Source organism: Aplysia californica, unplaced genomic scaffold, assembly GCF_000002075.1.
Source record: "Aplysia californica isolate F4 #8 unplaced genomic scaffold, AplCal3.0 scaffold00754, whole genome shotgun sequence".
Taxonomy (NCBI): Eukaryota; Metazoa; Mollusca; class Gastropoda; order Aplysiida; family Aplysiidae; genus Aplysia; species Aplysia californica.
In genome coordinates, this window is record NW_004798024.1 from 113,776 (window position 1) to 129,145 (window position 15,370).

Sequence of the window (15,370 nt, forward strand, 5' to 3'; positions counted from 1 at the left end):
TAAATTTTTTTTTTTTTAAATTGCTCAACGGTCATAAAAATGCAGATTTCTTTGATTTCATTATTTTGATGAGTGCCTGATTTCACCATGATGCCTCACATATATTTTGAATTCAATTATTATTATAAATTGAAAGATTTGGTCACAAAATACAATTTAACCCAACATGTTTTGCTCATGCACATAAAAATAAGTAGTAGGCCTACCTGAAACGACATCTTGAATTCACTCGGGGCTATGTCACCAGCTGGTGCCGTGACCCACAGGTTCCCGGTATAGTCGAGGCTACAGTCATTACAGCCCTGCATGGTCCTTCCTCCCTCGTCTACTCTTGCCACCTGTACAACAAGTTATGTTGAAAGTGAACAAGATGCAGTTGCGAGCGCCGTACAACCTTACTAAAACTAAAAGTGAACAAGAAGTATTTGTTTTAGTAAGGTTTTACGGCATGCACAACGGTATATAAGGTCATATCGCCAAGGGGTAGATGTCAACAAAGAAGTCCAAATGGGGCGGGAATCAGGCTTACTCTGCTCACCTCTCTAGCCTCAATAGCACAAAGTCTGCTTCGACTATCAAAGCACCCTGGAAATAGCAGTTCACAAGAGAGAGACAAACATACAAAAGAAGTAGAGGAAAATGACGATAGTAAGGATGAGGAAAGAAAAAGCAGCAATTCCCTCCTATGCTGTTCCGGCACAGTGTGAGCATGACATTGATAAATCAGCCCATTTACAATTCTACTGTGCACAAGAACATGTTAATATCCCCCCCCTCCCCCTTTGGGAATGGCCTAAATACACTTCAGTCAGTAGCACTGCTGGGTAAACAAGAGGTACAACATAAAAATCATGCAACATAAGTAAGTAGATAAAATGTATGCTTTAAAAAACAGCTGAACTGGGAAAAATAATAAATGCGGTACTTTTCACTGAATCATATTGAATGCATTGTGTATGAATTTGCTTCTCCTTTTGCAGAATATGAACTCAACCAGTCCGTTCTTTCCAAATAATGTGACACAGTGTGAGATACTGAATTGTTTTTTTTAAAAAGGCGTTGGTAGCCTAGTGGTTAGGCTACTGGACTCGTAATCGTGAGATTGCAGGTTCGGAGGTTCAAGCCTCAGCTCGGTCCGACTTTGTGTTCCCGGGAAAGGCACTTTACACGAATTTCCCACTTGGCTCGGTCCTTTCAGATATGGACGTAAAACATGGAGGCCCCGCCTCTTAAATAACCTAATAGAGTTGATAGGGGCATTAAACCTATACCATTTCAAGGAATTTTTACAGTTTTATTGCAGCAAAAAAACATTAAAAAAACCCAATTATCTCTGAGAGTGGCAGCATCTTTCATTAAGTTTTGGTGCAAGTTCTTGAAGTAGTTATCCTTCTTCTTTAGTAAACAAGGTTAAAAGATATATCTGAAGGAGGTTACTTTTACGCCTGACAAAGGATTTTAAAAGAAAGCTGTTGATATCTAAACAATAAAGAGCATAATTTCATAAGAACCTTTCTCTAATATGCTGAACAGCGGTCAAAAATGAATAAAAAGTAAGAAGACATCATTTTGAAAAAAAATCAACCTGCATCACAAGTAGTACTGAAAGCAACTTTGATTTCAATTCGTGACTCCAGCGTAAAAAGACAATTCTACCGATGTTAACCTTTCATTTAAGCACCCTTATTTACTGTAGTATAATACACAATTTAAAATTCAGTATTGTGAACAGTCAATTAACCATAAAGCAATCTGACAAAGACAAAGACAAAAAAAGATTTTTACTGGCAGAAATACAAATCATGACATTTCATGGGAACGTATGATGATATGTATAAGAATGTATGATGATATTCATAAAAACATACGATGATCACTCAATTTCATGATTAAGCATGGAGCTTGTCTGTAAATTTCTAATGCAGATCGGAAGGGGAATTATGAGAGAGATGGAGAGAAGAGAGAGAGTATAATGGGTGGGGGATTGGGAGACCTTATATTTATTTATATATATATGTACGAACTACCTGCGTGAATTCTCCATTAGGTTTGACTTTCAAGATTCCCAGCCTCATGTCAGCGACATATAAGTTGCCCTGCTTGTCAGCTTGGCAACCACACGGAATTCCCCCATCACCGTTAACCTGAGGCTCACACAAAACAGTTTTCTGCAAAAGAAGAAACAGCATCTGTATAAATTTATTAGAACAATAGTCATCAATCAATCATTCAAATAATGTCAATATCGTGATGCCAAGCCAGAATCAGGAAGAGGAAGTGCTGCCAATATTTTCATATTTCCAAGATATTGCAGGTCATGTGTATAAACTTTTTGTTCACAGCAACAAATTTAATTCCTTTACTTTAAATTCAGCCAACAAACAGAAAACTGCATAATTTTTCACAGCCCTGGACCCTTTCATTTCATTTTTTCTCCTTTTTCTAAAGTGCTCTGGAAAAACTTAGGAGCGTTCACTCTATAAACACTACGCAAAGCCACATGTCACAATACCGCAGTTCATTTCAAACCATCATAAACAAAACAGAACATGAATTTAGTTATGTCCCCACAGTATGCCTTTTTTTGCCTGCCTTTTTAAGTTTAAGAGAGAGTAAACAGAATCGAAAAATGTGCATAAACAACAAACTAATACTTTTTTATAGTCCCCCCAACCCCCCCACACTCACACACACACACACTCTCACGCACACACACACACACACACACACACACACACACACACCCCCCCCCCCACAAAAAAAACAACCCCCAGCCCAATAAGGAGGGTCAGTTATCAGCAGCTACTGGAGAAGTGGCTGCCTCATATCTTCACAATGTGTAAATACCATGTCGTGCAGAGATGATTGGCCCAAGAGCTCTTGACACTTATTAATCATCTTTGGGGCAGGCCTTGTAGTGTTGGCCAAATGCAACTATTTACACAAAATTGTTTACATTCATCATATATTCATATTATATAATCTATAAGATTCAAATTTTGTTGGAAATATCTTCTTTTTTTTTCATAGTTCATGAAATGTTGCACTTAATAAGTTAGTTTTTTTTTTTTGTTAGATCAATCTGGATATATATATATATATATATATATATATATATATATATATATATATATATATATATATATATATATATATATATATACACAATATCATTATCTTCTGTGGTCTTTCTGCTAAATTAACTCAACATAGTTTTAGGTTACATCATGCACAATCATAAGGAATTTTTTAAGAGGCTTGGTATACCCACTTGCAATTACATATTGTTTATATATACTATGATACAGGAGAGAGATTGTGTAGAAGTATGTTTAAAACATTTTTTTCCCTCTCAGTTCACAAGATGGATCAGACAAGAATGAATGAATGATCTCTTCGCTAAATGCTCCTGAACGTTACAAGTACTGCACCCGCAGCAACTGAAGAACAGTCTGCCTCACATCCTCACTATCTGTGAGTACTATGAAGTACTAAGATTATTGTTCAATAATGACAAAGCACAAAAGTTTGCGAGTACAAAAAGAACCAAACGACCTCTGAAAAAAAAGCCTAGTCATTTTCCTATTTTTGTTCAGTTGGAAAATGAGCAGATCAGGGTTTGCAAAGCATTTTATTAAGCTACTTTGCATGTCAGCCAGAAAATAGTGAAATAGTAATAGTTCCTCCATCTGGAATTGACGAAGACCTTTATCATCAAAAAAGGAAAAGAAGTCAATATTTCAAGTAGTAATGACAGTGAAGGAATTAATGGCAAGCAACTTGTAATGTACAGCTCTTCGCAGACAGCAGCACCTTTCTCCTTTCTAAAGATGGGTCATCATGAAAATATTGACTGTCTTGTAAATGAAGCGTGCTTGAAGCCAAAGTTACCATGCTTAAAGGCATGTAATCTATATATAGCAAAAATTTGGTAAGAGCCGTTTAGCGTGCTTGAGTCCGAAACGTGCTTTAAGCCGGCGTGCTTAAAGCCGGCACGGACTGTACGAATCTGATCATTACTGCCTGATTCCCAAAATACATTGTATCATTTTGAATAAATTTTTGGAGAAAAATAGACAAACCTTTTGAATCTTTCGCTTTGCTCAACAACAACAATAATGGGAATAAAAAAGCTCTATCTAGGCCTAAATACTGCATCAGCTGTTTTTGACAATATATGAGAGCAAAACTCGGTGTTTCAAGGTCTACATTTCTCTGTAAATTTACGATAACATCCACATGCAGATCCACTATTTTTACGAGGCCAAGCCAACACAATGTGTTATTTTTTGGCTGCAGAACACAGAAATATGGTCACTAAAACCATTGCAAATCAATGGTTTTCAATAAAATCTCATACTCAATTACAAAACATCAAATTATGGGAAAATACAGAGGACATAGTGAAACCCTCCCAGATTAAAAAAAAACAAGTGACTTTTCTTTGGCGTCACGAATAGTTGTATATGTCGCTTCTCCACAGCTTTCCATCTCCCCTGTCGGCACATATGGCCATTATTGTTGCAACTGAGTTCAGTGCCAGATGCACCTGTACTTTCGGTTGTGACTGAGGGTTGTTGGCACCTCTGGTGCTGTCACCTCTGACACTGATACAGAAATTTCTTCTTCTTCCGTCACTGGAGCTTTCATTGAGTAGTGGCTGCGTGTCCACCTGTGGTTAATCGCATTTTCTGAAGAAATGCTGACCCTGATGAGTGTTTGAGCGTCCACCAAACGTACCGACAGGGGAGATGGAAAGCTGTGGAGAAGTGACATATGCAAGTATACGAGACACCAGCTAGAGAATAGCCAGCGATCTATTGACCGGTGCTACGCTGGAGAATAGTCACTTTTATTGCTTTTAAAAAACTCATGTCATTCACTTCATCCTGCACTTTGTCACAAAATCTTGCCTGTAAAAACATGGGATCTGGCAAAATAGTCCCACTTTAAATTTCGTCATTTTAATAAAAGTTTTGCAATGTTCTGTAGCAACAATCTCAAGGGAAAAAATGCGGGAGGTCATTTGAGCAACCTACTACATGTCTGCTTCACATCAATGGTTCAGCATAGATCAACACAATGGTAACGGATACTTGTTTTTTAAAAAAAACTGTGAAAGGTGAGGAATACCAAGATCTAGATATCTAGATCTAGATCTAGATTCTAGATCTAGAAATCTAGAACTAGATCTAGATCTAGATCTAGATCTAATCTAGATCTAGTTAGTTAGAGATCGAGATAAAACACCCAATTTTGAGGACCCCCCTCCCCCCAGAAAAAAAAAGTTTTTTTTTCCTTACATGAAAAGATGGTTAATTTGCCCACGTTCTCTTATTAAGGGTTAAGAAGACCGTGGCTAACCTGTCCTGAGCTCAGGTCAATTCGGACGACCTGACCAGCCGGCTTTGCATCTTTTCTTACTCCAGGAGCAACAACATAAAAAGTGCCGTTACTGTCAAACACTGGGCCTTCTGCTCCTGATACATCGTCAATAATTTTTGAAAACTGTAGAGAGACGACTGTGGGAGCCATAGTGGATAATGCTGAGCTGATACCGAAAACACAGCAACATCAATTGCAGCAGTACATCCCAGGCTTTGTTCGTTGTTGGTGTTCACTGTTCAGAGCAAGTCATCATTGAGGGTCATTGAGGCCCTTTATTTATACTTTGGATGGGCGTGTTGTTTACTCAGGGGAGGCTATTCTCTGGGAGACACCATATTCATTTCAGATAGTCGCAAAGTTTTTAAAATCCCAAATCTGAAGTGATTTGACAGAACTTTATTTGTAAAATGTTTTTAACTCCAAGAGATACGGCATACTAAATACGTTGGAAACAGTGTTGTAACATTTAACACTTTGTTTATTTTGCAACACTTAAATTGACTAGGTAAAAAGTCATACAAGATGGCGACCGGATCGGTTCGCCCGGTCCGTAATCTGAAAAGTGGGCGATACCGAAGTAAGTTCTAAGAAGCACATTCTTCTCTGCATATATTCTCTCGTATTAAGCAAAATCCAAGATCTACATTTTATTTTGCTCTCTCTTATCATGACTGTCTTTTATGTATCCCACAGTTCGACACGAAAGTTCTGAGGATGTTGTTGTCAAACTGGATCTCAGCAAAGGTGACTATCCTGTAAATTTTGATTCTCTTCTTCTTCTTGTAACATAAAAAAAAGTCTTCCGATGTCCGGATCTAGCCCTATATTTACTTCTTCTTTTGGTAAAAGTGTACATGTACTTTTGAGTTCCTTGATATCTTTCAAAAGGCTGTGGTATTGGTAGACTTTGAGAAGAACTTTGAAGAATTGACCCTCTTGTTGTCATTTTGTAATTGAATTGAATGAATTGTGTTGACAGTGTTGTGGTGTTTTGTCAGAATTAAAGGCTAAAGGTGAATCTCTCTTTAGATGCTTCTTGTTCTCTTTTGTATTGCGTACCTTGTTCCTGCTGCTTATGTCTGTTCATTAGCCTACTCTTCTCTTCTACTTCTTGCATTGCTTAAATTTTATGAAGTGGCTAGCCGTACTTAAGTACGGCTAGACTGCCAGTCTAGCCGTACTTAGATCTAGGTTTGGCCCCATCGACTCAAGCCTTTTTAGTACACAGGTCTCATTAGACTTAGATCTAGATCTAGTAATTGTTCAGGTTCAAATACATGCAAGTCAGTAAGGCATCTTTTGGTTTTATCTGAAACGAAGTGGCTAGACTAGACGTACTTAAGTACGGCTAGCCTGAGAGTCTAGCCGTACTTAAGTACGGCTAGACTGCCAGTCTAGCCGTACTTATCTTTGGCCCTATCGACTCAAGCCTTTTTAGTACACAGGTCTCATTAGATCTAGATCTAGTAATTGTTCAGGTTCAAATACATGCAAGTCAGTAAGGCATCTTTTGGTTTTATCTGAAACGAAGTGGCTAGCCGTACTTAAGTACGGCTAGACTGCCAGTCTAGCCGTCATTAAGTACGGCTAGCCTCTTCCTAAATTTTATCACTCTTTGGGGCAATGCAAAGGGGATGGAGTAGTCTGTACACATGAAGCAAGCTAACTTGTCATCATCAAAAAACGGTGTGATGAAATTGAGTGGACATTATAAATTACAACACAGGTCACAGTATATCTCATGTTTATAATTATAACAAAGTCCTCCAGCCTGGCCTTCTAGTTTGTTGAATCGTTTGAACTATAAAGCTAAAGCTAAGGTGTGAGGATTTTTAAGTCGTTGAGGAGGACATCAGTTCTGAGTGCCGCACTGCTAACTTTTACTAGTCAGGTCAGGGGAAAGGGCCTATTTCTAACGTGTCGGCCTATGGCAACCAGTGTTTCCACAGACCTGCTCACAACTCTCTACTAGTTCAATGTATGTTAGATATATAATATAAAAGTAGAATCTTTCACTCTTCAGTTGCCAGGGAATAATAGCAGTACAGTAATCATCAATGTGTCTTAACCCTTAAAAACCCTATACCGCTGGTAACCGCAGGTCGACTTTATCGTTTAATTCCCGGTGCTAGAAACAGGGGATGTAACTCCAGATGACTCTGTCGTGAGCAGAAAGTACCGATAATGTCATGAGAGCAGTTCTACACCGAAAGTTTGAAAATTTTGCAAGTTTTAAAGAAAAATTAGTCACTTTTCGCTGCCAGGCCCTTCAGACTGCAACATTTTTGACATTTTTTATCCTGAACCAGACCCCAATAATGATCTCCCAGTCAGAATATATCGATAAATATGACCGTTGAAGACGATTGCAGGGAATTGGCAGGGGATCACCACTAGAGCTACCAGAGGCTAAATCTATGGCTGGGTCTAATTTTTGACTGAAGTGGAGTCGGGGATCACACACAAGACTTAAATAGAGTTGGTCCTAAAAGCCAGTGTTTTCACCTTTTCCCCTTTTGTTCAGACCGTTCATTTCATATATATAAAGAACATTTTTAAACTGAAGTAAAATCTAACATGTTCAACAATTAAAGACACAGTAAATAAAACAATGAACCAACCTAATTTTTTCTAGTATCTCAATTTTAATCCAGGGTTCTAGGGAGGTATGAAAAAAAAAGAATTCAGGGTTTTAAGGGTTAAATCCCTGTTGACGTTCCACGTCGGGATTGCATATATGCACATGTCGCTCCCCCCCCCCACTTCCACTCTCAAATTCCCATTCGATTGCTGTCTCTCTCTTATTTAGGTCAATCGTTGTGTGTGGTATGTGACACACAATAGACTTCTATACTATGTGTGTAGGGTGATCGATAATCCTGTGGAATTGGCTAGCGTAATAAAAGAGATCTGGTTTACTTGTAGCAGAAGAAACAAAACATGGATGAAGCCACCAATGGTAGGGGACTGATTGCCTTGTAACTTGTGTAACCAATTTAGTTGAATCCAAATCCAAGTCTTGTCTGTTTACACGGATTCGATCTACGAGGTATTTTGTTGATTTTGAGTGATAAGAAAGTACTTCTGCCATTGTTGTTCTGTCGGAATTTTCATTGAATTGGAGTTCCTTATTGTCTCAGAGTATAACTGTAATAAATAATGATCATAAGTAATTTAGTACTTCTATAGTGCCCACTCCTTGGTGGCTTTAGGCTCTTCAGTTTTGTGATAAATTAAAGGGAAAAACAGAATGGTCCTCATAAAGTAATAAAAAACTTTCATCTGTACCTCTCTAACCCAACCCACTATTGACCCCATTTTAGAATCCCAACCATTGGCAGAGGTGCTCTGGTGTGGTTTGCTCTTTCTTTCCCATAAAATAATCTATGGTCCTTATCTCTTTTCCTTCTTTTTTTTGTGTTTGTTACTCCCTTGTAACACCTGTAATCTTGAGCACTTTTATATGACCTTATTGTGTTGCAATTTCCAAGCTGTTCTGCTAATTTTTCTTTCTTTATGCCCCCCTCTATTTTTCCTCTGTCTTAGAGTGATTTTTTTTCAGGCTATTGGTTGTTGTACAAAATGTTAACTGCTTAAAAGCACAGCTAAAATCTTTAAGTGAATATTCAGTGAGCAAATCTTTATTGCTCTGTCTTTTCCAGTTGCTTGCAAACCTGTTTTGAATTCTGTGACCTTTATTTGTAATTTTCGACTGTTTGTTGACAGATCCGGGTGAAAATGTGCGAGAAATTTTGCGCAATGTCATCACCCAGCATGGCGTTGCCAGCAGTAAGAAAACTGCCTACTTGAACAGTTTTGTGAAGCTCATCAAGTCGGTAGGCTATGATGGCAGTTTGGGGCTTCCAATGTCAGAAATTATGCCATGGTAAGATTCATATTTTCCTCTTTTTTTTTTAGTGCTGGTGTAATAACATGTGTTACCGTGGTGTTGGAATTCTTAATCAAATAAACTGAGAAGTGGGTTCATCTATTATATTTACTTTGAAAGGGGGAGGGAGGGGGGTATTTGTTGCTCTCTCTTATTACATGTGTGTGCCAGAATACACCGCTGTTTTGTTTGTGGTTTCGGCTACCGTATTCCTCATCATGATATCGCGGGTTCAGGGGTTCAAGGCTCAGCTTGACCTCACATTTTGTCTTTTAGAGAGGCACACGGTCTTATTGGAGATTGAGTCCAATCTTGTTTGATTTGGAGGTCGCGCCTCTTAAATGACCTTACAGTATTGCAAGGGGGGTTAGATCTGTACAATTTCATTTTTGATATTTCATTTATTCTTTATGGTTTGAAGAATAATGGTTTTACTTCAATTGTAAATAAAACTATAATGAAATTTGACGTCTTTCTAGTGAAAAATGTCTTTTTCTGATTTATTTTGACAGTCTCGAGGTTGGACTTTTGAATGAGACAAAGCAAATCCGGACTGCATGTTTGAGAGTGATTCGGTACCTTTTGCCGTACGAAGAGACTCTGGAAGTGTTTCTTCTCCTACGTTTTGATTACCTTGTTGCGAGGTAAGTTTTTCGTCGGTTTATGCATCTGTTATTTTCAGTGACTAGTAGAACAAGGGGTAATGTCATAAGTTTACACTTTAAGCAACGGATGTTTCATTTTTTTGCAACCAAGGGAATAGCAGATACAGTACAGTTATGATCTAAATCTACTTGTCGACCACCGTGGAAAACTATCGCAAAGACTGAAACTCGTCATACAAGTTTCAAAGACAAAATTGAAAAGAAGTTTGTAATTGTATTAACTAGTGATATGTACCTTAACTCAAAAAATAATTTGCCCCTATTTTTCCGCTTGAAAGATGCGCGTCCTGATCTTTTTCTTATTTGGCTGCTGATTCAAATAACTTTAAGAATAGAAGTTTTTTTAAAAGACCTTTCACATACTTATTGTTTGAAAATTTGTTTTACAAGTTTTGTCAGAGCAAAATTGGTTTTATTTCAAGACTTTGAGCTGACTTCTGCTATAAAATGGTGCAATATAGCAAGTTATTCAAGGGTACATTTTAGGAGTTTCCTCATTGAAATTTTTTCCCCCCCCCAGGTGTTTGGATGTGAGTCTGGACAATGAGATTGAAAGAATACACGCCATAAAGCTGATCAGGCAGATCATCAAGACTGCCCCGATGAAGTTCCCCAAGTCATTAGTCTTTGCTCTGGTTGCTATCGGCAACGATGGAGCAAGTGAGCGGGACAGAATGGTCCGCGTCTCCCTCGAGACAATCTGCGAATTAGGTAAAGTTTTGCTAGCGCTCTGGCGTGTGGTTGTAGGTGCGATAGGAAGGTATTACTTCTTTTCTTTACCTCTCTTGTTGTTTGTCTGTTTGTTTCCCTCTTTTACCAGCACTAAATGATCACTCTCGGGTCACAATGCTTGGGTTTTTTAAAATTACCCAGGTTCAGAAAATTTCCCAGAGGTACAGTAAAGTATTATCTTATCATTTATCTTATCTTTTATCTTATCTTCAACTCAAGCTTGTTTTTTGGGGTTGTTTTTTTTTTATAGTAGAGTGTTTTACGGCGCTCGCAACTGCATAGATAGGTCATATGAGCGCGCGGGACACACCTAATATTTTCAGTTGGTAGGAAATTTTTTGAATTTTTGCCCGGGTGGTGGCCATAGCCTACTCTTATCGATTTTAGACCACCAAGGGATCTTTAACGTGTGCAACTTGCACACGGGCCCTCCGAGATTTTTCGCCCTTGTCCGAGAAGGCTAGGTGTAGATCTTTCCTATCAGAAGATCAGGGGTGTGGCTGAAAGACTGCAGTAAGAAGAAGCGAAGGAGTAGCAGTAGAAAGGCTGCAGAAAGAATCAGGAGCCCAGAGGAAGGGGCAAAGGAGGTGACGGGGTGAGGGCAGAAAGTAGAGACGAAAGCAGACGACAGAACATTGCTAGAGAGCAGGAAATGAGGTGAAAGGAGACAAATTTAGAGAAGAAAATTTTTCGGTCGCTACCAGGATTCGAACCCGGGACCTTTTGAGTGAGAGGCCAACACATTAACCTCTAGGCCACGAGAGCCCCCCTCAAACTTGTGTTTCAGACTGCTTGATGATCTTGATTTGATTTTTTTGTTTTGTTTGTTTCAGTAACTTGCACATTTAGCAGAATAGTGTGAGGTGCATGTGTAATAAATAGGTCTATGATATTTTATGGGTTGTCATTATGTTTTGCCTTGTGTTTTTTGAAGTATGCGAAGAAACCTATTTCCTGCGTAGTTGGTACTATGATTTCCATGATTTGTGGTCCGAGTGGTTTTCTGCATTTACCCACTGCCTATGTACCTGCCCTTTATTACAGCTTTCAGAAATGTGGACCTGGTCTCCCAGTGTGGGGGTCTTCAAACACTCATCTGGAACATTCTCGACTGTCACCAATATCCTCGTCTGAACGAGGCCCTCACCGCCACCATCATATATCTCCTCAACCATCCCAAAACCAGAATTTATATCAAGCCTCAGGTCGACATAGAGGTATGGAAACATTGTCTGGAAGTGTTGCTGAAAACTTGGTTCAGAATATATGTATGTTTGTTTCTTATTTTTTGTTATTTTGTAGTAAATCTTTACATAATTTAGAATTTTTTACATCAGAAATGGTCTCTTTGACTCAAGGCAAGTCTTTGTAGCAAAAGCACAGCAGCATTGATATCAATCATCATATCACATATTGTCGGAAAAAACCCAAATAAAACAAAAAAGCATTTTGACTAATGGAGCTTATACAAGAAGAAATTACAAGAACATGCATCTATGGGCCATCAAAATTAGCAATCCCAAAAACTGGATCAGTTGGGCTAACTGACAAGAGGTAGGTCTTGGTTGTCACTATGAGAATGGTTCAGTTACATTTACCCGGCAGTGTTAGTTGAACTTTATAATTTTGTTGTGTATGTCTTTGGTTTGTTTTTTTCACGGAAATGTTTTACTTTTTTTTGTCTTCAGCGATTACTGGCTCCATTTACGGACAGTCATTTCCGGTACAATTGGGAAGATGGAAGAAAGTAAGTGACGAGTCAGCATACTAGCGTTTGAAATTGTCATAGACAGTTACTTATTATTGAGGAGAAGAGTGGATGTCTGAGACAGGTGGCTGTCTTACACAGTCTTTATAGCGGTAAAAAAAATGTAAGTTAAGAAATGTGAAGTGGCTAATTGCACAGGTGATTGTCTTTACAGGTGGCCATTCGAGAAGGTTTGACTGTGCTCAGGTAGCTGATGTTGTTCTATTCTTAGGCTCAGCATAAATTTCAATAAAACTAATTTGGAATAACCCTTTTTTTTCTTTTGTTCAAAGGGCTGTCATGATAGAACTGATACAAGTAGTTGGGGTTTTTTTTCTGAAAAATTTGTACTTCATAATAATAATAACAGATAGCATTTGTATAGCGCATATCCCCGCTCAACAGCAGGCTCTACGCGCTTTACACTATATTATTACCCCAGCAGACCATAGAACACTCCAAAACATTCTCAGCTTCCCGGGAAGCATACAGTGCAAGCAGCTGATTAAGCGCTCAAACACTAACAAACTGACAAGATCTTTCGCTGTCTATAGCTGGGTACCCATTCCCACCTGGGTGAAGTGAGGAAAATTCGTGTAAAGTGCCTTTCCCAAGGACACAACATCGGGCCCCTGACGGGATTCGAAACCACGACCTTCCGGTTGCGAGTCCGAGAGCCTAACCACTAGGCCACCGACGCCACTTCAGTCATTATACAAGTTCTCTGGGGAAACTATTACTTACGTTGCTACAAGCAGACTGGTTGTATGTCAGAATAGTTGTGAGATTATGTTTCAAGTACGAATGTACACGTGCACCACATAATTTCTGTTGTTCTGTGGGATTTCTGAGTTTTATGGGCCTTCTAGTTTCTGCTCTGGTTCTAGTCACAGTGAAGTAGAGTGCTTATCAAAGTTGTTAGAAAAACAAAGGATAAAGATATACTATGACTGCCTCATCTCTTCATTCATGATTTAATGCTTTATATTATGTCAAGGCTGGTGCGTGCTGCACGCGTGTGCAATCCTGCAATATTTTGTTTGTAGCAAGGCTTGCTTTGTATGTCAGTGCTCTCACTCTAAACTGATTTCACCACGTTTTTATCGTCTGTGTACCCACAGTGAAGGATCTTCAATATTCATCGCCAGCAAGATGGCTGTCATAACTGTGATGCGATCTTGGCCAGGTAAGTGTGCTCTCATTCGGAAAAATGATTTGGAATAGCATGTTTTTATTTTTTACGTGATAAACGTAAGTTTTAAGGTTTTTCTTTGTTTTTGCGTAATTTATAGCTTGGCACGATTGAAGTCAGTATTTAAGTTATGGTGCCTGGGGCTCTATACATGAATGCTGAAAAGTTAGCGAGAGAACATTTTCAAGTGAGGAGGAGGAGAAGGAGGACAGAAGGGGAGTTACTTCTGCTGTTGCTTTTGTTATTTTGTTTGTTTTTTAATTTTCACATGATTAATACTCTTGTTTCTTCTGGAGGGAATGAAGATGTGTACCATTCTGATTTTATATCTAAGTTGTAAATGTTGGTTGTTTTAGATCCAGTTGTCTAAGTTGTAAATGTTGGTTGTTATAGGTCCGGTTATCTAAGTTGTAAATGTTGGTTGTTATAGATCCGGTTGTCTAAGTTGTAAATGTTGGTTGTTATAGATTCGGTTATCTAAGTTGTAAATGTAAATGTTGGTTGTTATAGATCCGGTTATCTAAGTTGTAAATGTTGGTTGTTATCGATCCGGTTGTCTAAGTTTTTAATGATCTACTTAAACCTAGCGTAAAGGAATTAATGTGGCACTGAAGTGCTCATCATTTCAGGGATGCCACTTTTCCGGGTTTTTTTCCGGTGTTTCCAGTATTTTGATCCTGGTCCGCTATTCTTTTATTGAGATCGAGATAGAATCTAGATCTATAGTTGGGAGAAAAAAAATCCCACTCACACAAGTACATCTAATCTATTTTTCTTTAAATGCTTGTCATTTCTCTCTATGTACACATATTTCTTATATTTGCTCGTCATTTCTCTCTATGTACACCCATTGGGTTTCAAATTGATATTCATGTGTTAGCGAGACAGTGGCGCATGGATCTTCAGCTACTTTCAAAAATATTTAGAGGCATCCCTGTCATTTGCAACTTGGCTGCGTGTATATGGATTGAAAAAGTACATTTCTCATGAGTGGGTACTTGATGTCCTGACAGGCTAGATCTAGTGGTATTATCACTACATTTATAACTGGCACAACGATATTAAAGTATACTGAATATTATAAGATGTTTGATTCTTGTTAAAAAATTGTAGTTAGTGTTTTATGTATATGCATGTTTGATAATTTAAGCATTATCTTTTGGATGATCTCTTTAAAGTCAAAAGCTTAAGAATATGGGATGATCAAGGTGAAAAGGTTTATGAAATCCGTTTAAAGAAGCAGGAGGAAAAATAAATATCATACAATACTAAGAAGCTCAGTCGAGAAATATGCGGTCCTGTGACTTTTCTTTTCATGTTATGTCCCCCCCACGTACCCTTAACCTGCAGATGGTCCTTGTAGTAAGTCCCGCCACTGACACACCCCCCCCCCCCCCCCCCACCCACCACCACGACCTTCCCTCCTTACAGGTCTTATACGACTGTGTCACCCGGAGGGCTCCGGCATGCAGTCCCTCATAGGAATTTTGTACCTGCCCTATGTTGAAATTAGAGTAAGTAAATGTATGTCTTCTGTATGTGGAAATTAGAGTAAGTGATTGTGTGTCTGCTGTGTGTGGAAATTAGAGTAAGTGATTGTGTGTCTGCTGTGTGTGGAAATTAGAGTAAGTGATTGTGTGTTTGCTGTGTGTGGAAATTAGAGTTAGTGATTGTGTGTCTGCTGTATGTGGAAATTAGAGTAAGTGATTGTGTTTGCTGTATGTGGAAATTAGAGTAAGTGATTGTGTGTCTGCTGT

The 15,370-nt window shown here is 38.6% G+C and overlaps 2 protein-coding genes across 2 annotated transcripts in view; one reads left to right on the forward strand and one right to left on the reverse strand.

Annotated features, from left to right (window-relative positions):
* LOC101854050 (diisopropyl-fluorophosphatase) overlaps positions 1 to 5,620 on the reverse strand; it is a gene marked incomplete at its 5' end in the record, with an annotated part of 9,894 nt that extends 4,274 nt beyond the window's left edge. The window contains 3 exon segments of the mRNA XM_005109188.3: positions 207 to 338; positions 2,028 to 2,168; positions 5,365 to 5,620. Of these exon segments, the coding sequence (XP_005109245.1) occupies positions 207 to 338; positions 2,028 to 2,168; positions 5,365 to 5,535 (444 nt within the window).
* A 112-nt stretch (positions 5,621 to 5,732) lies between these two features.
* Positions 5,733 to 15,370, forward strand: part of rictor (RPTOR independent companion of MTOR, complex 2) — a gene marked incomplete in the record, with an annotated part of 40,726 nt that continues 31,088 nt past the window's right edge. The window contains 10 exon segments of the mRNA NM_001280846.1: positions 5,733 to 5,909; positions 5,911 to 5,965; positions 6,082 to 6,132; positions 9,115 to 9,274; positions 9,790 to 9,921; positions 10,463 to 10,653; positions 11,719 to 11,891; positions 12,363 to 12,421; positions 13,543 to 13,607; positions 15,045 to 15,127. Of these exon segments, the coding sequence (NP_001267775.1) occupies positions 5,911 to 5,965; positions 6,082 to 6,132; positions 9,115 to 9,274; positions 9,790 to 9,921; positions 10,463 to 10,653; positions 11,719 to 11,891; positions 12,363 to 12,421; positions 13,543 to 13,607; positions 15,045 to 15,127 (969 nt within the window).